This window comes from Cinclus cinclus, chromosome 4 (assembly GCF_963662255.1).
Source record: "Cinclus cinclus chromosome 4, bCinCin1.1, whole genome shotgun sequence".
Lineage (NCBI taxonomy): Eukaryota > Metazoa > Chordata > Aves > Passeriformes > Cinclidae > Cinclus > Cinclus cinclus.
Window position 1 is genome coordinate 70,464,454 of NC_085049.1, and position 23,662 is coordinate 70,488,115.

General features: G+C 39.7%; 1 protein-coding gene across 6 annotated transcripts in view; it reads left to right on the forward strand.

The window, feature by feature from the left end:
* Window positions 1–678: 678 nt before the first annotated feature.
* CAPRIN2 (caprin family member 2) overlaps window positions 679–23,662 on the forward strand; it is a 31,615-nt gene continuing 8,631 nt past the window's right edge. For 3 of the 6 annotated variants that reach the window (XM_062491539.1, XM_062491540.1, XM_062491542.1), the window contains exons 1-13: window positions 679–864; window positions 2,605–2,667; window positions 5,741–5,827; window positions 7,716–7,954; window positions 9,326–9,408; window positions 11,264–11,425; window positions 11,934–11,977; window positions 13,321–13,943; window positions 14,052–14,166; window positions 19,197–19,328; window positions 19,527–19,614; window positions 20,045–20,100; window positions 23,102–23,260. In XM_062491539.1, coding sequence (XP_062347523.1) covers window positions 694–864; window positions 2,605–2,667; window positions 5,741–5,827; window positions 7,716–7,954; window positions 9,326–9,408; window positions 11,264–11,425; window positions 11,934–11,977; window positions 13,321–13,943; window positions 14,052–14,166; window positions 19,197–19,328; window positions 19,527–19,614; window positions 20,045–20,100; window positions 23,102–23,260 — 2,022 coding nt within the window. In that variant the 5' untranslated portion in view covers window positions 679–693. Of the gene's footprint in view, window positions 865–2,604; window positions 2,668–5,740; window positions 5,828–7,715; window positions 7,955–9,325; window positions 9,409–11,263; window positions 11,426–11,933; window positions 11,978–13,320; window positions 13,944–14,051; window positions 14,167–19,196; window positions 19,329–19,526; window positions 19,615–20,044; window positions 20,101–20,690; window positions 20,793–23,101; window positions 23,261–23,662 lie in introns of all 6 variants that reach the window. The other 3 variants (XM_062491536.1, XM_062491537.1, XM_062491541.1) reach the window with 2 other exon arrangements.

Sequence of the window (23,662 nt, forward strand, 5' to 3'; positions counted from 1 at the left end):
CTCTTTGCTTTTTCGAGCATTTTTCTTTCTTTTGTGTGTGTTTTTTTCTGGTTTTTTTTTTTTTTTTTAATTAATTGAGTTGTTTAAGTTCTCGGATGGATTGCTGCAGAGGTCATGGAAGGGTAAAACCGATTTAACGGGGTTGAGAAGAAGAGGGGGCTATGCCTTCGGGTACGGCACTTCTAAATTTTCATTCAGGCTGCAGCCCGGATGCGAGGCTGGCGGCGTGATTTGCAATTGCTTGCTTGCAGTTTTTTTTCCCCTGTGGGTGATGTGTGCAGGAAACCTGCCTAGTTTTATATGGTCACTATATTGGGTTTCTGGAATCATCCCCTGTGCTGTCTAATTCTGCCTATGCAAAGGATTTTTGGTGCCTGGATGGGTGGGGAGGCTTCGAACAATATGAAGTTTGCCTTGCTTTGAAATTCTTGCTACAGATATTTTGAAAGGGAGGCAGAAGCGTGAAGAAATTGTAGTCGGTCCTTCCCGAGGCTCAGTTTTGTGGCTACACGTTCTGAATACGTGATGTGACCAGAAAAGCTGTAACTTGAAAAGGGGGAGCAAGGTTGTGAGAGGGCGAAATAAAAGCGTTTCTTTGCAGCTCCATCCATTTCAATAGTGCAGCTTTCCCAAGCCCCTTTCCATCGTCCATCATCACCTTCAGGCCGGTCGGAGGAAGGAGAGGAGAAGAGGATGAAGGCGGCCAAGCAGCAGGTGACCCCGGCTGGGGAGAGCCCGGCTCCCGCCAGCCCCCTGCAGTCCGCGCTGAGCACGGCGGCCTCTCCTTCCCAGGCGTACGAGATCTACATCGACAACGGGCTCATCTGCCTCAAACACAAGATCAGGAACATCGAGAAAAAGAAGGTAACTTGATTTTCTTGCCCACGGCACCTACTGAAGAGGCAGATAGCAAAGCTCATTGCTTCGTATATAATACTTCATGTTATTTCCGATTTTTTGGTAGATGGAATAAGGTTATGGGTGTATATAGAGAGTAAATATGCGTTGATCAAAACTGAGGATTCTTCTCTAGACCAAATCAGGTCAGAACAAACTTGAATCTGATTTAAACGTGGTTTATAGTCTTGCAGAAATCTTTCATCAGTTACATGCATCTAATTTAGATGTAAATTGTTTGTAAAATTGGAAGTTAGAACAAATATTTCCTCCGACATTGGAAGTGTCAGATTATATGAAATATGTATAGCCCTTTGCTTTGCCTAAGTGTTTGATTTATATATTTTAAATACAGGCAAATGTTGCTGACTAGAAAACTTCTATGCAGAAATCCTCCAAGACTTGATCTCTCATTTTGACATCTGCTTTTCTGAGACTGGGTGGAGAGAATAGTGTTAGTAAGAATAAGAACTGAGATAATTATACACCTAAAACATTGCAGCTGTGGCTAGTCAGACTTCTGGCCTTTTAGTTGATTGGCAGGTGACTGAAGGCTGTGTTGGTTTTGAGTTGAGAGACGGTTATTTCCTGTAGAATGAAAGAAATAATGGTGCTGTTGCTTTCAGTGCTGGATCAGGATTACAAGTAAAGCAATTTTGTGAATATGTTGTGCTACTCCAAATGTCCGAAAAGCTTTTAGTTATGACTTAGGGCAAGGAGAGAGAGTAGATCAGACATCTGGCCATGTGCTTAGGGGATTTGATCCTCCTGCAGGAGATGCAGTATTACTGCTGTCTCATGTCATGCATCATGCTGTAATTTTGAATAACATCAGCAACTAGCGTGTTTCCTTTGTGATTAAACAACTTTGTGTTGTATTCTAATTCTATCCAAGGAAGCTTCTTGTGAATTTCTCTTGTGCCTTTGATTGTTGCATGAATGACAATATGGTCTCATGAACAAATGTGTGACTTAGTAAAATGAGTGGAAAATACTCATAGTCTTATGTTCCTGTAGGTACTGTTAGGGAAGCTCTAGATACACAAATGGAATAGTATTTGACTTCATGGCAGTGAAGTCACCTTTGGAAGCAATCTTCCATAAAGTGAAATAATCTTCCATAAAGTGAAGTAATTTTCCCTGAAGAAATTTGCAATACCAAATAGTTTAGTTTTGTATTGTTTACGTCAGCATTTAAAGACTGCTTTGGTATACTGGAAATAAATCTTATTTCTTCCCTGATTGCACTTGTCCACTTTCTTAGGAAACAGAACTATATACTTTTGATCTAACTAAAACTAAATTTTTGTAAGACATAACAAGTATTATTCAAGGATAATATAACTAAATTCCAGCCTTGACTTGGGAAAGCTAAATAAGCCTAACTAAAACAAGGACACAGGATGTATTTGAAGCCACTTAAACATCTTGGATCAATGCATTAATAATTCTTAAATGAAACAGAAGTAGCAAGTAAGAACTGAAAGATCGGTGGTGGGGAAAGAAAGACAGTCCTACAGACTGAAACAGCCGAATCAAAGACGTCGCAAAACTGTTCCTTTCTCCAGAAACAAGAGGAAGTTGAAGGTTTTGTATTTTATGTTAGTTACTATATACAGTGACTATATAGAGTCAGTGTTTCACTCATACCCCTTATTTAATTTTTATGTTAAATTCTGTATAATGTTGACTTTGAATTTTCTGCAGCTCAAACTAGAAGACTACAAGGATCGTCTTAAGAAGGGAGAAACCCTCAATCAAGACCAATTGGTAAGCTTGCTTTTATGCAGGAGTGGAAGGCCTCAAACCCTTCTGATGTGACAGGAAGGATGGGATGCTGAGGGAGATGAGGGAGTTTTTACAGAAGGAATTCCTACAGGCTTGCCATATTTTTTTTTTACAGAACCAAATTAACAAATTGTTGGTAATCAGGCTGAATATTGAGCCCACAAGCTCCATCTCCTGTTTTAACCTTCATGGTGTTTCCTGAATTGATAGAAGATCCCTGTTTATCTTTGCTCTGTAGGCTTTCAGCTTCAGTGCTCCTGCACCTCTGTTTCTTAATGACATATCTGTGTGCAGCTGACCTATATGGCAGGGCAGTGTTAGAACACAAGCCTCAAGAATTGAGGTGGCTAATTTTCCTCATGATTTCTTCATTAACAGCTACTACTTGAAATTGCCTGTTGTCTGCACAGTGCTGCTGGTTACAAGTAGCTGTTAATATAACTGACAGTGCTGCCCTTTTTTTTTTTTTTTGCTTGGTTTGGAATGGATTCTAGATTTGAAACCAAGTTTCTGTGACATGAAAGCTTTAGCAGATCTGAGTAGCAGTGTCAGATAATCCAACGAGTTTATTGCTCTAGTAATCTAGGAGTCACATTTTTAAAATGTAGTAGATACATGCTAAAGAGTAATTGTCTGATGAGAGGTACTGACACTTCAGTGATAGTGCTGATCTTGCTAATGAACCAGCTGGAAAAATGCCATTGATTGTTAACTTTAACATGGTGCAGCAGTCTGAGAACACAAATTTTATTTTCTTACTGTGAATCATTTGTAAAAGAGTTAGACATAAATGGACTAAGAGTGGAAAATTGTAACTTCTTAGGAACAGAGTAAAGCTATTGGAGTCAATTTTCATTTAGTACTAAGTGCAAAATCTGATGTGGTCTCTTGCCAATTCAAGTGCAAAAGTAGATTAATTTAATCTGATGGTTTGGAGTAGGTTGATGACTTTTCAATTCCTTTCAACACAATCTTTAATCAGGTGGGCAAGAAAGCTTTGTGTTTAGATCCTAGGTGTTCTTCACAATCTGTTTGCTACCATGAACAGTGAGAGTATTGAACAATATTCTGTAAGTTTGACTAGCCTTGAATATGTTGACTACTTGATATATGCCCTAGACTGAGAAGCTGTTAGGTGATAGTGTTTGGAAAGGGGCATTAACTTACTGGATTTTAGTATTCCTAGCTGGGCTTCATTCTTTAAATTTTAGTATCTTCATCCCAGTTTCTGGAGTTTCTTAGGCTACTAAAGTGAAGAATTAGATTCAGTCTTCATAGTGAACTGACAAGGGGTAGTCAGACTGTTCAGGTGACTGTTGTAGAAGCATATAAACAGTCAATATTTAATTACTTTTGTGAAGTCCCCTGCTTCAGTGGTTAAGATAGAGAATTACTGCATTTGTAAGTTTCAGATGTAAATTTGTGGTGTATATACAAATTGAATTGGAGTAGAGCTTAATAGATCTTAACACCTAAAGAAACCAACTGCCTATAATACAGTGGTGCTCTAATGTAAATTGGTGTCATCTATAGTTTTAATTTTCTCACACAGAGGAAGAAGTGCATGTCTGGTGATGAACTTGTTTCGCAAACAATTTGGATTAAGCTGCAATTACTTATGGTGCCTTCCTGCCAGACCTAATGTGTGTGCCAGCCTTATATTAGAAAACATTTGTTTCAAAAATGAGGAGCTTCCAGCAAGTTAAATGCTCTTATTGTTCTGTTTTGCAAGCTGAGCAGATTTTCCTCAGTACTGTTCTTCCAACATGCTATTAATGAATGCTAATAACAGGTGTGACAGAAGAAAGATGTTGCTTTCCTGTGGGCTGAGGCACAGATTGTCATGAGAGAAGTGGTAGCTGTTCTTGATGTTTTCAGGTGTGGAGTTTTACTCTGCAATTTGTGTTGTTAGAAGCACAGTTACTGTAACCTGACTAGTAAATTGTTGGTGTTAATTGTGAGTCTTCCTCAATTGTGTGGGCATTGGACTCTTAAGTCATTCTCTCCAGTACTAAGTGAATTGCTCAATAATACTTCAAAGCTGATTGGTAAGTTGTGTGCAGACAGCCTAAACTACCAGGTAAGAGCTTGTACCTTGTGTTGAGTAGCATTTAGTCCTGGTGGTGTCTAGTATGCCACAAACGAGGGAATAAAGGTAACTGAGAAATCAGACTGGACAAATGAACATATAACTTGTTTTCCAGTTGCTTAGGAACACACATAGAATTTGCAGATACCTCAGATCTTATTGGGACAGCAGATTAAGCTTTTGTCATTGCACTGATGAAACACTAAAAGCTAACACAGCTGTAAAAGAGCTTAATATTAGACTGATGGGCCTGTTCTAGAAAAACCTGTGATACCATGTTAGGAGCATAAACCAAACTGAGTGTAAAGCACATGTGAACAAGTGGAATTAAACTTGTTACTTCATGTGTTGTGGTGTGAAAATATGGGTAGCATATCTGAACTACAGCATTTTGCTATCTTCAGAGCTGTCAAGGAACTTGGAGAAATGAAGTGACCCATTAAAAATGGGTTATATTAAAATAGTATTTTTGACAACTAGCCAGTAAAGTCCCTGGTTAAATCCAGTAGTGATGACAGGAATATGGCTACTTTTGTGGAAACTAAATAGGAAAGGCTTTCTTCTGAAGTGTGACTTGCCTTGTATATTTCTAAAGTTTGTACAAATTTTCTTTAAAGGGATTCATTTAAGCATGGGGGTAGAAGATCGGTGCCAAACAGTTCCTGTATCCCTTCCTTGCTTTCAGACTAATCTGATTTTAAATAGCTATTTAGCTCTGATTGCCAAGACCTATATAGGCAAGCTTGTAGGATATCTGTCTGTTGATATGAGCTGGCTTTGAACTGCATCTCAGCCAGTTACGGGTGAGATATTTGTACCTGGTACTTTTAGTTGCAGTACTTGAAAAGCTGCAGTTGAAAAGAACACACTAAAGGAACAACTTCACAATGAGAATTTCAGTACAAGGCAATAGAGTTGCAATCAGTCTTAAGCCTGAAAAATACATTTTTACCTATTCCTTTGTAGGAGGCAGTAGAGAAATATGATGAAGTAGTGCACAACCTGGAATTTGCCAAGGAGCTTCAGAAGACCTTTTCAGGGCTTAGCCAAGATGTAAGTATAGATGTTCTTCTCTATATTGATGGGAGGTAACTGCAGAACGTTGTGCTACTACTTTAATGGCTACACTTCTGTTCCAGTACTCTGCATGCTAGGGAGTTCCTGTCTTGTATCTCTGGAGCAGTGGAGCCTAGGCATAGGCTGAGGAGCAGTTGATTAAGGAGAACTGATTATTTGGTACTTGTTAACCAGTTGTTGGTTTCTAATCTTGTGGTAGGCAGAGGCTGAAGAGGCTTCAGTGATGGGCCCCTGGAAAATGAGACCTGTGAGGAGAGCCTGGAACAACTGGGCTTGTTGGGCCTGGTCAAGTGAGGGCTTGCTAGGAGATGCACTATTATTCTTCTGACAGCAAATACTGAAAGGGTGCAGCTGGGATTTTTGCTGAGAGATGTGGTAGGAGAAGCAATGATCGCTACTTGACATAGATGCCAACCAAGTAGGAGGAAATGGTCACTCAGTTGGTGATTAAACATTAGAAGCAGGCTGCCTAGGGAAGTGGTAAAATCTGTCCTTGGATTTCCTCAACACCTGACTGCACAAGGCTCCAAGCAATCTTGTCTTGATTCACTGTGGCTTTTCTGGAGGCTGGGCCTGACAATGTCCCAGGATCCCTTCCAAACTGAGTTTTTTAACGTTTCTGATGAGGGAAAGTGCTGGTGTTAAATCATTTTGACTTCAATCATAAGTACATCCCTCAGTAAAGTTTAACTGAAGCTTTGCTTAAGTTTGCTACTTAATCTGCTGTAGTTGTTTCCAATTGTGGCAAGTCAGAGATTTAGTGCTTTAATGAGGTCTTTGTTCAGGATTTAAAGCACTACATATATTATTTTTATGCAAGCAAGTGTTTTATCTTTGGAGAAACTGGTCTCTTGGCTCAAGCAAATTCTACACTTATGGAAGATTTGATCCAAGGTAGTGGTAGGGAAGCTAAACATGATTAGTCACTGCTCTGGCATTATTTCTCTGCCTCCTACAGAATGCTGAAGGACTGGTACCTTGTGACCCAGTGTATCTTTGTACAGGTGTTTTTAGTAATCCAGCATTAGCTTCTGCCAGTTCATGTTTGTTCTTGAACTTATGCTGTATTTAAAGGCTAAGCCACCTTGTTTTTAACTTGGCTCTGCACCTGCTGCTATGGATTCTACCAACACCCATTACTGGAACATTAGGGGCCATTCTGGCAACAGCATCCTTGCACCCTTTGCAGCATGCTGTAGGATACAAAATTTTCATAGATATTGACACATATTGAGGCATTTTTAATTCTGCAGTTACTTGGATAGCTTCTGCTGGGTAGTTCTATTAGTGCATGATGAGAAACTTGAATGCATATTCTGTATTTGTTCTGTAACTCATGTTGTTGCTTGTTTAATGAGTATTTTAGTCTTCTGCCAACAGAAATAATTGTAGGATTCTGCTGTATCCTTTAAGCTGGAGTATTCAAAAGTGAAGAGCAATTGTCTTACTAGGAGAAACTTGAAACACCTTCTACCTCTCTAACTCTGTGGTAAATGCTAAAGGTCAGCTAGGCCTGGATTGATGCATTGGTATCAATTCTATCCATTTTTTTAACAGCTGTTACAGTAAAACAACTAGCAGGCTTAATCAGGTCTGGCTATCACAAAGGCATATCACAAGTGAAGATACCAGTATCCAGTTAAATTGAAAATTGGATGGGTAGACAATTAGTAGATAAATTGGGAGCTTGAATGATTCTGGATATCTGAATAAGAGCTTCTGTTATCCAACCAAAATTAATGGTTGGTTTCCTCACTGTAGGGTAATCAACCCTAGAATGCAATATTTTATTCTAGAATCTTGTCACTAAACAGCATTAAACACACTAAACTGTGTTTAATTGTTGAATTTTGCATTAAAATAGCTGCTAAAAGCACAGAAGAAGGCTCAGCGGAGAGAGAGTCTACTGAAGCTTGAAGCAGAGAAGAAGAAGCTGCGTACAATACTTCAAGTCCAGTATGTGCTGCAGAACTTCACTCAAGAGCATGTTCAGAAAGATTTCAAAGGTGGTGTGAATGGTGCAATATACTTGCCTTCTAAAGAACTAGACTACCTCATAAGATTTGCAAAACTGACGTGTCCAGAAAGAAATGAGAACTTGAGGTAAGTTCAGGGGTTTTTGTCTAATTAGTGTGCTTCATTGGTTGTGGTCCATGTCCTCTGTTTGAGACTGCCATGTCTTTAAATACAGTGTTTTGGATCATTAATTAAAATTCTCTTCAGTACACTTGTTTTAGTCTGACTTTAGGAATGTAACAGATTCAGCTCACTGGGAGCACTGGAGGGAAGCTGCAGTAATTACAGCTTCAGGTGCAGGTTACAAACAGACTTTGCCATTTTGTCTCCCTGTGGGATTGAGGGGACATAGTCCAGTACCATCCTGAGCAGGAAAGCTGGGGATGCTCTGCTTCTCTGAGGTCTCACTGTTCATGAAGTGAAAAAAGTGCAGTAAAATCAGAACTCTTTCTGTATTCCATTTGCATTGATTCAGATGTGCTGCTTTATTCCGGAGGAATGTAAAATGGTGTTCCTGAGGCACCCTTGCTGTTGGCTTCAAAGCGGTTTTAAAAAATTGCCTGAAATTTTTGATATTTGTGCACGCATGCAGTGTCATGCGTGTTTACCAGGGTGTCAACAGAGGTAATGTCAGTATCAGTGCTCATGTGGCACTGTTCTGATGCTGTGATGGCTCATGCTTAGTGTGACAGCCTGTGTGGTAGGGTAGTGCAGCAAGAATTGTATTTGAATAAGGAATGAGTAGTTATTAGGTGGTAAGTTGAGACAGATTGTGGATAAGTTATGTTTGAAAATGGACTAATTCTTTAAGTGCCTTGAAATTCTAGTCACTTGTCATACCCTAGACTTGCCTAATCTTTGCTCTTTAGTTAACTCCTTTTAAAGAACTACTGCTTATAAAAGCTACACAACAGGAGTGTCTCATCCCAATGAAATAACTTTGTTTCTAGTTTACTCTTATGGTATTACTTCTACAAGAAGCATAGTCCTTTCCTTTGGGATAATGCGTTTCATCACAGTGGACTGCAAATTCTGTCTTCTGGAGGAGGTGGAGCTTGGACCTATAGCAAAGATTCCCATTAGCTGCTAGTTAGTGAGAATGGCAGCTATTGTTGGTTGCACCTGTACGAGTTTATCCGGTAAATGTGACCAGCTGATTAAACAGCAGTTGTTGCCCTGTTTGGGAATCCTGGCTTGTAATGAAATTTAGCCATGTGGTCTTGTGGGATGGTGCTTAGTATCTCTACATTGACCAACAAAAGAAGTTAGGTTTGCTAGGTTAAATCCCGTGCAGAGACAGCTGAATTGCTGCCAGTGATTCAGGGCTTACTATTCACTCTGTGTAGGCAGCCTTGGTTTGGAAGGCTGGACATTAGTGAATGTCATGAGGGTTACTGGGATAGTGCAGCACTTGATCTTGGCTATGATTCTACGTGATAAAGCTGTAATTTGTTTTAGTGTTGAAGACCAGATGGAACAATCATCTCTCTACTTCTGGGACCTTCTAGAAGGAAGTGAGAAACCTGTGGTTGGAACAACATGTGAGTGTCTCATCTAGAGAAATAACTTAAAGATCTTAAATTTGTGTACTTATTAAATATATTAAAACCAGTGAATACGCGTGGAAGGCTACCAAATTAAATACTTGCAAGTGATGTGTCTGTCTTGATTATCCAAGGATGATTGGCTATTCCTAGTTCAGTTAAGTACAGGTCAATCAGTGCCACATGGTTTCATTCTCCAGTCAAGACTTAGTCTTCAATCAGTGTACTAGCATATTTTTAAGGAATAATGATGGTAGCAATTCAAAACCTGATGCATGAATACCTTACAGAACAGTGGGAAGCTTTTTGCGTAGTTATGTGCAAATGGGTTAAGTTTGGAACAGTTCCTAGGCATGAAATGCTTGGTTGAGTGCACTGATGTATTACGAAGCTTCATTGGCCCTGGGCTGAAGGTTCACAGCATTGAAGAGCCTCCTTTCTTTGTAGGAATTCTGGACTCATACCTGTTGTCTCCCTACAGTGCAGGACACCATGCTATGGAATGGAACTTGCTGACATCTCTCATACACAGTGCAGTCTTTCTTTAATGTAATGCAAGTGTCCTTACTTTTCAAGCATGCCAGAATCTGTGGGACTCTACAGATCTTTCATTTGTGGCACAGTTCCAAAATTCCTGGTTGTAAGCCAACATACACATTGTGTTCCTCTTCACTATTGCTTGTGAAGAAACTTGCCTTAATTGAGTTGTAGTGTCTTTCCTGTTGCAAACAGCCTTTGGTTGTTGTGTTTAGACCAATCTTGTAGCAGCTATGTGGCAGGAATTTTTCATTTTTTACTGATGGCAATGCTGAAACTGTTAGAACACAGCATTAGTGTGCCCTGTTTAGCTTACACATAGGTAGCAGAACTGACAATTAGGTGTTAAATCTTCCCATGTAATTCTGGACAAACTGGAAGCTTGGATTGCTACAGGCTGGTAACCTTAGCCTTGTATCTGTTGACGCAAATAGATTGTTTATCAGTAGCTCTATCCCTTTAGTGTAGCTTGCATACACAGGGATTCAAGACTGAGACTTCAGATCAAGCTGTTGGCTTGATTTACTAGCATTCATTGCCTTGGAAGGCAGTTGTTTGTAGCCATATTAAATTCTAGTTACAATTCTTGTTTGTGTGGTTGTCACTGGTAGGAGTGATCTTCTGCTGAATGTTCTTCCTGTTCTCAAGGCTGCCCTGTTTCCAGCCCCTCTGAAATGATTTCTAGAATCACTGTTACTTCTGAGGTCTTGCTCTCTACTCTAAGCTGCTGTCTCTTGTTTGCACAGAGGAGCAAACTGGACAGTGCTTTTCAGAATACACAGTTAAGCCTTTGTTCAACCATGTTGGCTCTGAATCTTTTCCAGCTTCAGGGATATTCAGTCTGGTATCAGTCCCTTGAATTTTCCCTGCTTGTTTCTACAGCTCTTAACTTTTCTTTGAGACACCATCCTGTCACCAGCAAGAGTGTCTTCTAGAGTAGTTCCGTTGTGACTGTTTAGCTTTACTTCTGTTGCAGTCTCACATGATTTTAGTATCAATGCTGGCTAGGTTATATATGGTAAACAAAGCTCTTTCTAAGCATGTGGGAGACCAGGTGGCTCAGTGTTTACCTTGTGGGCATTTAAACACAAGGTACAGTCTTGCCCTGAGATTGCAAAGATGTTTTCAACTGCATTAAATTAAACAGTCTAATAAAAAATTTTCTTTACTAAAACATTTTTTGCTATAGCTTGGTGTGAACTTGGAGAAACTGTAGTTCATATAAAGGGAGGAAGCACCAAGTCTTAATCTCTACTCTGAATACCCCTTTATTTCAGATTTCGCTATTTTAACTTTATGGTCTTTTACTCTTTAGATAAACACATGAAGGACCTGTTATCCAAACTTCTAGACTCTGGCTACTTTGAAAGTATTCCAACTCCTCCCACCACTGTGCCAATAAAAGAATTGGAAGAAGAAGTAAATAGAAAACCTGAGAAAAGACCCCTGTCAAAAGGAGAGTCTGCCAAAGAACCAGGTGGAATATTACAGGATTCAATTTTTATATCAGTGTTGGGAAAGGCTTGAACTGAGTACTGACTTTGCATAGCTTGGTGCTAAATCTAATGCTGTGCTATAGTTTAGTTGCAATGTAGAAACTGAAATGGAACCTGCAGGGCTTGCAGCCCTATTTTAGCTAATAATGTGGGAAAACCATTAAATCATAGTAATAGAATGCTCTTGTCTTCTGAGCAAGTTGAAGATGTGGGAACTGTCTGGTGTGTAGTGAATGTTACATATTAGGGTAACAATTATGAATACTATAAAATGTTTCTTGTTTAACTCTAAACTTCTGCAGCTTAGTCTAAAACTTAGTCATTGAATAAAAGCTGGTCTACAAATAGTATGTTGAATGGCAAGCTGAGCTTTCAGAATATCTGGTTTAGCAAATTGGTACTGCTATTTAAATGATTTAGAGAGTTGCTGCTGTTTGATCTGCCTTTCTGCATTTGATCGGTTGAAACAAATTAACATCCTTTCTCTAGAATCCATTATGGAGCTTATGAAATCTGAAATACAGCCACAGGAGGTAAGATACTCTACTGTTAATTGCTTGCCTTTAGTATTGTGATTTATCAGACACAAATGCTCTTCTGCAGTCCTTTTTTAAACTTAAAAAGGGAGTCTGAACAGCAGTCTAGTTGTTGCTTGATGTAGAAAGCATTAAAAACTTGGTTGCATTTCTATTTTTAACTCCAAATTTATGGCATCTGGGGTTTTAATTTGGTGTAAATGGAACAGGATTACATGAAGCAGTATAGTACTTTAATGCTCTGGCACTTTCCTGAATAAAACAAAGCACCAGCCTTTAGAGTGGAAACACTGATCTTTTGTGTACTGTGGAATAGTGAAAATACACATCTACTAAAGCTGTCTGTAAAAGTCTAAGCTTGTTGCAGTGGGCTTGATATTGGTGGGGTTGAGAATGATGTTGGTCTTGCTGTAGTTTGTCAGGAAAGTAGGAAACCCAAGGCAGACTTGGATGCACATGGGTGTGTAGACATGTTTCAGCAGCTCTTCAGACTCCTGAACTCGGGCTTTGACTGTCAGTAGCATGGAAATCATTAGACCCGGTTCAAAAGGTGGGGAAAGGGTGTCTCTAAGTGGAAATACTGGTTCTTGAAATGCTGAATCTCTGTTTCCCAGCTATCCCACTAGAGGGTGTACTCTAGAACAAGTTTTTGTAACTTACTGGTAGCATTGTTACCTGACTCTCATCTGGTATCTAGCCAGAAAAAAAATCTCAGCCAGTGAGCCTTGTACATACTTTGTGTATTAGTAAAAAGTTTTTTTGCCTGTTCATGGCCAAGTGGTAACGTAGAAAATCTTAGGACATCATCATTTTACTCAGACTTAATGACACAAAACATAGCCTGCAATTGAAGTCCAGTGGTACTAAATCAGAATCTGGTGACATTTTAGTATTGTAACTCCACTGCGAATGAAGGTTATATGTGGTTACTACCTGATACTTTTGGGGTGCTTAGCAGAATGTCTGCTTATACAGTATCAGAGCTTTTTAGGTGCTTAGAAGGACAACTACCTTTATAAAAATCAGTATTGACCTTGATATTGTTGCTGGCTAGGAACATGAGGTAGCCTTGATGATAAGGGCAGTAGATTGACGTAGCTGGGCTTTACTTGTGCTGTTCAACACTGTTCCCTGTTTCTCTGTGGCATGCCAAGCAAAGCTAGTCTGCAGTGTTGTAGGATAAAGCCATGGCCACACAGTTTCTATGACTAGTGCTCAGACTGTCTAGGCTCTGCTTTTAGTCAGCAGTTTTAAGTAGCTGGGTGAGCTAATTTAACTGACCTGAACTGTAGTAGCAAAATGTGTTCTTGGGAGCCATTAAGTTTCTTTGGTCTATATAGTTTCTCAACAGGCGTTATTTGCCTGAAGCAGAATACTCTGTCAAGAAGAAGCCAGAAGAGCTCAGATCTTGGGAAGCTGAGTGTGCTAGAAAACAAGAACCTCCAAAGTCCTGGGAGATGCTTGTTGATATTAAAGAGCAGGAACAGAAGCAGAAACAAGAGACTTTAAAACCTTGGGAAGCTCGTGTTAGACAGCAAGAACTAAAAAGACCAGATTCTCCAAAGCCTTGGGAAGCTTGTGTTAAAGAGGAGGAACAGAAACGTGAGTCTGCAAAGCCCTGGGAGACCCGTGTGGAGGAGGAACAACAGAAGAAGCTGGAAGCTCCAAAGGCATGGGTAGCACGTGTCCGAGAGGAGCAGGAGTCTCCCAAACCCTGGGTAGCAAAGGTCAGGGAAGAGCAGGACCAGAAGAAACAGGAATTGCCTAAGCCATGGGTAACAAAAGTTAGGGAAGAGCAGGAACAGAGAAAGCAGGAGTCCTCAAAACCTTGGGTAACCAAAGTTAAGGAAGAACCAGAAGAAAAGCAGGAATCTCCAAAACCTTGGGTAACTCAAACTAGGGAGCAATCAGAACAAAAGAAGCCCGACCCTATGAAAACATGGGAAGTGCCCGTTAGGGAAGAGCCAGAGCAAAAGAAGCAGGAGCCTGTGAAGGCTTGGGCTGCACATGTTAGGGAGGAGCCAGAACAAAAGAAGCAGGAGACTCGAGAGGCTTGGGAAAAAGCTGACAGGCAGCAGCAAGTGTCATCACCACAGTTACAGAACCCTCCGAAGTCCTGGGCAGCTGCCAGTATGGGGCCAAAGGAACAGATGGGGCCAAAGAAGTTTGATATGGAACCCAAAGAAGTGAGTTGGCATATGTAGTATTATCTGTCATAAGCTTTTGACATTAGTGTATTGGAATAAAGCCACCTATTAGCAGAGGTGTCTAAGGTGTATCTTGTAGGCCACTATTTAGACTCCCATTTCATTCTTTCTTGGGGCAAATAATTCTGGCAGCTAAAGTTTATATTTGAATAGCAAGATGGTCTGCTTTGCTTTTTACATTAGCACAATATTGCTGTGTTTGAACCTTGGATAACTGCTTTATGCATAAGACAGAAGAATTAACTTGGTTCATCTGCAGCTATTGGCTCTGGCCACTGTTAGCAGTACAAAGCAGGTATGACTCATCTAGGGATCAAATACTTTGTGGCTGCATGCAAATAACACTTCAGTAATTTTTAGGCTTTTTATTAAAATGGCTGCTGATTCAAGAGAGATCTAAAGTCTAGATCAAGCAATACCAACTGTACAGGGGCTTAAATATGTATTTCCAGATGAATGCATAAACCATATTGCTGTCCTGGGAGTCTAACAATAGCATAGTGTTAGAACTGTAAAGTGAAAGCTGTTGAATGGCTTACAGCTGAACAGGCTGCTGCCCTTTGGTCACATTACCTTCTTTCTCACCTGTGCCTGGGTGGCGAAAACACTGATCACTGTCAAAACAGGTAACTGAGCTCTGCTATGTCTGCCTTAGATCACTAAGAGAAATGTTAATCTAAAGGTAGGCTTCAGGAAGAAAACATGGGTAATTGGGCAGTTCTCTGTACACAGTGTTGTCACCACTACTGCCTTCCTGCAAGAAAGCAGGAGCCAGTACATCCTGTGTAGCTTGTGGAAAATGATTAAACTTGTATCTTGTCAGTATACTTGGTTTAACTCAAAAATGGATCTTCTTGTACCTAGAGGTGGGACCGCAAACCGAAGGTTGAATGCGAGATTAAAAAAGTATGTAACAATGCAGCACTGGGTAACAACATGGAATTAAGGTGTTTCAGCTTGATTTTGTGTCCACTGGTGGTGATGGTGGTACGTGTGGAAAACCTGGTTGCCTAAGTAACTCTGAGCACAAACAGGTGTTGTGCACCCACTATGCGCAGTATTCCTGTAACTGAAACTAAGTACTGGAATAGTCTCAAACACTTGTAAGGTGCCTTGAAATTTCTAGTGTCAGATTACTTTGAATGCAAGATGCTTCCTCTAATTTTAATATGGGGTGGGTAGATGGATGGCTTAAGTGGTTGAGAACTCCTGCAGTGAGTGAAGAGGAAGGTCTCCAGTCATCTGGAGAAACTTGCAAACTGCTTCAGAATCTCCCTAGTAGTGTGCAGGTGTGCAACATACTGGCAAAATTAAACTAAATGCTGGAGTGTGAGGTCACTGAAGGGGGATTGCTGAACTAAGTAGAGCATATTTTAAAGTATTCAAACTTGGATTTACATTGACCATAGGAAAGTGTCAGCTGGCTGGTTTTTTGCTTAGTGGCTATATTTTTGCTTAGTAGCTATTGAGAAATCCTAATACCACAATTATAGTGAATGAGTAGAAAACAGTGTAATGTAAACACGAACAAAAGACCTAACTAGTTTCCATAACCAGATTTTTAAAAAAGGCATCTTTGACTTGAGGTGCATAAAAAGAAATACTAAAACAGTGTTAAGCTTTTCAGATAAGCAAGGGCAAGAAAAATGGTTACATAAAAAAGAGGCAATGCAGTGCTGCAGCTGGATGTATTTGATGCTGAAAGACTCTATGAATGCTCTTGTGCAGGGATGCAGGCATGGCAGATAACACCTGTGCCACTTCTGATGCCCTCTGAGCTGAAACTGTTAGAGCTCTGAGGTCATTGAAACAATCTATGTTTTGGGATATTAAAATATCCTTGTTTCACTTAACATACCTTAAGCTGCAATACCTAGGCAGCTGAGCCTAAGACAGCAGGGTGAGCTGATGTGCAGACCTGTTTAACTGTTCTGTTTAAGTGTTTGTGCAACCCATGGACCAGCAAACTTTGAACTTGTGGCCTGGTATGGGAAAGCAAAGCAGTTTGGCTTGTGCTGTCATCCAGTGTGTCATTTAATTCATACCTGCTGTGAATGCTTCTCTGAGTAGAAAGCAACTTTGAATTGTGTGTCTACATGGCAGTCACTGCTTGCAGCTTGGGTATCACCATTTCACTTCATTTAACTAACAAAGCTAAAGAGGACTCCAAGTCCTGTCTCATAGAATGATGTTTCACTAGTAAATTACATGGTTGAAGTGATATGTTGGTGCTGCATTTAAGTACATCTTCAGTCTCTAAAAAGCTCAGCTTTAACAGGAGCCCCTGGTATATTGGCATTCTAAGTAGTCAAATTCCAAAGTGATCACTGGTTTATTTGCAAGGATTTAACAGGTCCTAGAACAAATTCTAGATGTTTCACCTCTACTTTCAGTCAATTCTCTGGATGTAAGTCAAGGTACATTTTGCTGAATGTGTAAGTAGTGTTGAAGTTAGGTTTCAGAAACATTTCCTATGACAAATTAGACTCAATTTACCAGTGCTGTTCAACTCTAGCAGTTCAAGCAACATTCAGGTTAATGTGAAGTGATCTCAGCATGTGCAGGTTTGATCTGATCCAGGTCATTTGTAGGTCAGAGTCTGCTGCTAATTTTTAATTGCTACCAGAAACAGCATCTAGTTGTAGGCTAGAAAGAAAAATGTCTTAAATATGTCAAGTACCTGCTCTTCTTCAAAGCATTTCTTTTCATAAACAGCATAAAAACTGAAATACTCTTAATTTCCTGATAACTTTCTGTTATAATCTTATATTGCACTTAAATATTGTAGTTTTTTTAACCCCTGGCTACCAATAAAGCAGGAAATCAATGAGGCAACTTCACTGCAGCTTCTTTTGGCTGGTGTATTTTAATATGTGTATGAACTAGGAAATAACTTCCATGGAATGAAAAAATCTGTTTCAGTCGTAGCTTAAAGCCCTGATACCATATGTAACCCTGCATTCCTGTACTTCTTAAAGTAAAGAATGCTGCCAACAGAACGCATAGGGTGTGAGCAGGGGAAGGAGATAAAAGCTCTGACAAATTGCAAGAGCATACAGGAATTTTATTATATTTGGAAGCAAAAGTGACAAGTCTTTACTGCTTCCACGCTCTTGGGTTTTTTCAACATTTTTTTTTTTGTTTCATGTATAAGTCTCACTTACGTAACTAGTGGCCTGTCTTAAGAGCTTTAGACCCTGCCAGACTTGACCTACTTAGGTCACTTAAAGGTGAAAAACTTCTGTTACCCATTTTCAGACACAGAACCAGTTTGGTAGTGTCCTTGTGTCTTAGTAGAAATGGTAGTGAGGAGCAAGAAGGTGTCAAAACTATGAATCAATTTAACCCATAATGGATTTACTATGACAGCAAGTGCTATAAAATTAAGATTTTCTTGTAAGTGAGGACTGAAAGTGATGGACAGCAAGATCCAGATTGCTGGTAATTTAATCTATAACTCGCTGAAATTAACTTAATTCAACTGTACCTTTTGTCCTACATTTATATCCTTAAAAGCTGTAGTGTTCATTATTGGAAACTATAGCAATATAAACTTGTACTTAAGTGGTAGTTAAAGGTAGTGCTTGAGCAGCAGAATTTCTAATTAAGATAGAGCTGTACAAAGATGCACTCTTTTTAACCATAGAATCAAGTAAAACTTCTCACAGCTCATCAAGCAGCTGTTGTGTGGGCTACATAGATGCTAGAAACTGAGTCCTCCAGAGTTAATCATGTGCTGTAAGTTTCTTGCTTGTGCATGCTACTGGAATTTCTGCAAAGGCCAGAGATTAGTTTCAGAAAATTGTTGAAAAGGAAATGCAAGTTTATTTTTAGCTTATCCTAAAAGTGGACAAAGAGCTCTTCATCAGTTTGTGGTGGATTTAGCATGACAATTATCATCATAACACAAATATCCTTCTGTCATGTATTTTCCAATGACTTCATGCAAATGCTCAATAACACTGCTGTACAATATACTGAATTTGTAACCTCCTGTTAGCAACACAGTTGTTTGTCCTGTAGGAAAACAAAGGCTTTCACATGTTCCTGCATACCTCAGCATTTGGGCCAGTTGAGTTTCAGAGAAACTTTAGAGAACCACAAAAAATTATTGGTTTAAAATACTTCTAATGGGCCTACCTCTTCTCCATGCTGCTTTCAAAAGACACGTTAGACTATCTAGACAGTCTATTATTATTGTCACCCTATAAATAACAGGGCTTCTGCTGCATAAGGAGCTTCCTATGATGATTTTTCTGTTACCTTAGACTGACTTGTTCTCTGATAAAACGTTTCCCTTTTTAAAGTGGAGTGAGAACCAGCTGGGATAACCAAGCAGTAGTAAAGCCCTGTGAAAGTCCACGTTAGGCTGTTGTGTGGGCACACAGGTATATTTATGCCCAACTTGATGTAATACTTTCTGCAGATTATCTGACTTTTTAGTAGAAATACTTTGGTCTCATCCTGAGTTACTTGCTTGCAATATATCTTGGCTGCAATTTCTTCACAATGTCTGGAAATGCCCTCCTAATAAAAGTTCTGTGTTTATTGGTGTAGGCTCTATGGGGAGGAAGTAAACCTTGAGCGATATAGGTTTGATTTTTGACTTTGTTCTGGCCTTCAAATGAAATGTGAGTTTCCTTTGGAAATGCCTAATTTTGCGCTAGATGCAGACAACTTACTGCTTTACATTTGACTGCAAGAAACTGTAGTGAATTAATGTAGTGAAAAGTGTTTCTTCCCATGGCTGGGTGGTTGGAATTAGATAATCTTCAAGCTTTCATCCAACCCAAACCATTTTATGGAATGTGTGGCTTAACTAGTTGTAGCAACAGGAAGCTGATTTTTTTTTCCTAATTAAGTGAGAACTTGATTCAGGAAATACCAATAACAACACAGAATTGCTTGGCCCACAGTGTCTGACACCTCTAGGTTACTCTGGAAGTATACTGGATAAGGCTGCTTGTCTTGCTTCCAGTATTAGGTTTAATATCATTTCTCCTTGTTAGGTGCCTAAACCTGTACATCAGCCAGCTGCAGAATTTTGCTCTACTTCAACTCTTCCAAAAGATCCAGTATTGAGAAGGGAAAAACTTCAGGATCTGATGACTCAAATACAAGGAACTTACAACTTCATGCAAGTATGTTTTTCTCTGCTGCTGTAGCACAAACCTCCAGTTCCTACTGGGTTAGGGAAAAAAGTGCTGACAATGTGTGTTGGCACAGAATGAATGAATTTACCCTAATTAGCTAAAAGCAGCTTGACAAGTGAGAATGCTTCATTTGTTATCTAGAGTTTAATTTTTTTGTTCTACCCTATGGTGATCTTTTTTTGAAAGGAGTCCCTTCTGGATTTTGATAAAGCTTCACCAAGTGCCATTGGTTCATCCCAACTTCCCTCAGTTACTCCAGCAAGCAGTCCTGTAGGTAGGTGATACTCTAAGTGTAAATGGTATGTACAATTTTGCAAACACTAATAGGGTTTGCTTGGGCTGTAGATCAGTGAGCCTGGTGAAGACAGCTTGTTTAAATGCAAAGAACAGACCATGATAAAAGACGGGGTGGATTTTGGGGTGTAGAACTCAATTACCCAGTTTATTATTTTTCGTAATCTGATAAGTGGGCATCTTTTCTGTGGTAAAAATATTTGTCATTGGCTGCCTATCCTCTTTTGCCAAAAACCTGAAGTTCTCCATTGGGTGTAGTTTGCTGATGCAAGGCTGAAGTATTTGCATTCCACATGGTAAAAATAGTTTGCATCTTCACATACCAAATATTGAAAAAAAATAGAACTGCCCACCGAAACTATATGTAGTGTTTGAATTTAAATGTTGCTTAATGCATTCTATTTTTACAGCTTCAAAAGAGCAGAAACTGCCAAGTCAGAGTGATTTTCTTCAGCAGCCTCTTCAGGTAAGTTGAAGTTAGGACTGCCCTGAAGAGGCAGATAGACTCACAAGCTACTGTGTTGTATGAAATACAGAACTACTGGCAAGAAAAACAACTCAAGTATGGTAAATAACTTCTAAGATCATTCAAATGCTGACAAAGGTGGCTGCTCTTCTGGTTGAAAAGGGGCAATAAATGCTTGAATTTGCTTGAAGTTTCTTGAAGTATGTTGAAGACATGCTGAAGTGGTCTGTATATTTTACCTATAGATTAAGGTAATAGCCAGTAGTTGTGTGCAGAACAGGTAGCTTCTTTCCTAGATAGTGTGTTCTCATCTTCAAGATCCTTACACCAAAGACTGTATCTTGAGCTTTGGTAGTTGTGGTTAAATCAACCTTAAATTCGGTCACTGTTCTAGCATGTTTTGTGACTTTTGCTTTTAAATGTGCTTCCTTGCCATGAACAACAACTCCTAAAAGACTGATTGGTCAAAACACTTCAGTCCCTGCATTATTCTGAGGTTTACTTGGACACACTGAGGGTGTGAGTTTTAGTGAAACCAAACATTTACATTTGACGTTTCCAAAACTTTCTCTGTATTCTCTCTTTGCAAGGCTTCTGCTTCATCCATGGCACTGCATGGTTCAAACACTTCCCTGGCATCTGCTGATCCTGCTCTTTCTGGCTCTGAAACTGAAGACTTGGTGACACCACAGGTACCATACCCCAGGGTTCACTGGCATTCACAGCTGTGTGACAGGCAGCCCTAATAGAATGTTGAGCTGGGCCCCTCCTGAATAACTGTACTTGAACAACATACTAGTAACAGCTGTAGTATAGCCTACGGTCTGGAATACTTAAAGATGGGTGGAAAAGTCCTGCTAGTACTGCACGAATGCAAAATGAACAGTCTGCTTCTTGACACAGGAAGGGTGCAGGATGAGAAATGCTCACTAAAGTGTGGTGCACATTCTTGTGGGAACATGGGAGCGGCATAAATATTTGCTTTAGTTACAGTGTAGAATATTCTCTAATGATGACAGAGGTTGCATAAATTGGGATGGGTATTGTCATGAAATATCAAAACCTGTGTGTAACCTCAAGACTGAGATTCTCGCAAATATTAACTGAACAAATACTAGGAATCTGACTTCCTGATGTTCAGCTAAACCTAAAACTTTGCTTGTTTAATTGTATTTTAGTTAAGCATTCAAATAACATTCAAATAGTGTTTAGAGCTGAAAAGTTTCAATTTAAGCAGATCACTGTCAAACACAACTTGTGAATTGTGTTGCTATGTTCAAGAACACAGCTGGCTTTTTCCTGCTGAACTCGAATTAGTGTGTGGAGATTATAATGGGAAATATTCTTGCTTTTTAAATTTGTTTTGCTGATGGACATATTATCAGCATACTGTGTATGTAGTACTTTACTACTTAATGTACTATATATGCTATAGGGCTATTAGTCTTATGACATCTTGAATCAGCAGTTTTGTCCCAATTCCTGACACCTATCACTTCTACAGTGCCATGAGACTCTGTGCTGACAAAAATTCAATGATTTTGCTGTTCAATGTGCATCCAGAAGGCTTGTGCTGTGCTATAAATTAGAACATCTGATTTAGCAGAATGCAAACATATTGTTTGAAATTAGGGTTGCTTGTACCCAGCCTGTCTCTAGTCCCTTCAGCTTGAAATCTAGTGTCTCTCTCTTTAGTAGTTTAGTTTTGGTCCCAGCACAACCAGGGAATACACTCCGTGGTGACAGTGCTCCTCCTGGTGTGTAAGAACACCTTAGTGCTGTCTGAGGCACTATGATGTGTACCTGGGGAGCATAGGACTGGTAGTCCGTAGCCCTAGGCTCTGCATTTAAATATTAAGCAACTCCTAAACTTAGCCTTGCAAGTGTGAGCTAACTATAGAACACGCAGTCTTTGCAAAGCCTTGTTCAACAGAGCTTACCAGAGGTACAACCTATCTTTCCATTTAATTCAGTCAGACAGGTGTGTTGCAGACTTCACTGGAAGTGCATGAAGCAATCTACTGTTCTTAAAATGATCTGACTTTGCAAGGCTAGTTGTGCAACCTGTTGTGTAAGAAGAGTAATCGAAATCTGAATCTCTAAAGCTAATTACTTGAAGCTTTTGTTAAGATGACTGTTTAATACTTTGGCTTTGGAATTAATGCTTGTCCTGGTCTTTCAAAATCCATTTGTTTCAACTTTTGCGCTGGTGTTTCATGGCTTTACCAGATCTCTGTAGTACTGCTCGTAACAGCATGTGCATTATGCCTTCCTCTAGGCATCAAGATCACTTTCAAGAGAAAGAAATGTACTTCCCAACTTCTATATCAGACAAGCTAATGTATTTCTGAGCCACTGATACCATTTCAGCAACTTAAATATATACCTTACTTGTGATAGCTCACCTGGGCAATTTCAATTTTTTTGGTAAGGCTCTAGACATGTTCCTTTTGACTCCTGATTCCTATAGATATTGGTGTTCTAAATCAACTCTTCATTTTGCCATCTGCACAGCTGAGGCCTAATGCTTGGTAATACTTTGTCTGGACAGCTCAGTGTTGTTTCTAATCTGAAATATAATTAAGTTGGAAAGGAAAAAAAAAATTCCTAAGTTCCTCCAGAAAAGAGAAGTAATTTTTAATATCAGCCAAAGAATCTTCTTTTACTAAATGGAACAAAAAGCATTCTGTGTGTTCTTCAGTGGTAGGGAAAAACACCTAATGTCTCTTCATGGCGATATTATTCCAAAGAATGGTATGTATAGTAGCTCATAGGCACATTTCACTTAATCAGCAGGGACTGCTATAGAAGTACTGTTTGCTGAGGATGCACAGCAAGATTTGAAATTGTAAGCAAAAGCTATTTTGTAGCTTTGCTATGTCCAAATGTCATCCTGTAGAAACTGCTGACCTGCCAGTCTAGGCTTTACAACAAATTAACTGCTTGTGTTACTGCCTGATAATTATCAAGTGACCTTTCATTACATTTGTTCTTCCCCCAGGCACTTCCCCCCTCGCTTCTCCCAAGTGAGCCACAGTCACCATTGCCTACTTCAAGCACCCCCATGCCATCAGTGCCACCAGCACAAAGCTTTCAGTCTCCTCCAGCAAGCAGCAGTTCTGTCACGATAACAGCAGCTCCCTTCCAGGCTATGCAGACTGTAAGTATGCAGCACACAGAACTGACAGTCATGTGGCTAACTTGGGACTAACACTGAGGAACTGGCTCCTCTTGGAATAGCACAGAACTTGATAGATCACTGTTTTAACAATAATACCTAATAGTCCTCTGGTTCCGATTCCTTCAGAACTTAAAATAGGTCTAAGAACAGAGATCCTGGTTTTGCTCTGTATAGTGCCAAAAAATTCATCCTAGGATATCTTAGTAGCCTCAAGGAGCCAAGAGAGAGAAGTCAAGCCTGAAATCAACGGATTGATAGCTGTGCTCTAAAGTAAGGTGGAATGAACTTACACTGTTCTTGGGAAAAAGATTTAAAATGTGACAGACTTCATTGGAGAAAGGGAGTCCTGAAGTATATAGATATTAGGACACAATGCTTTCA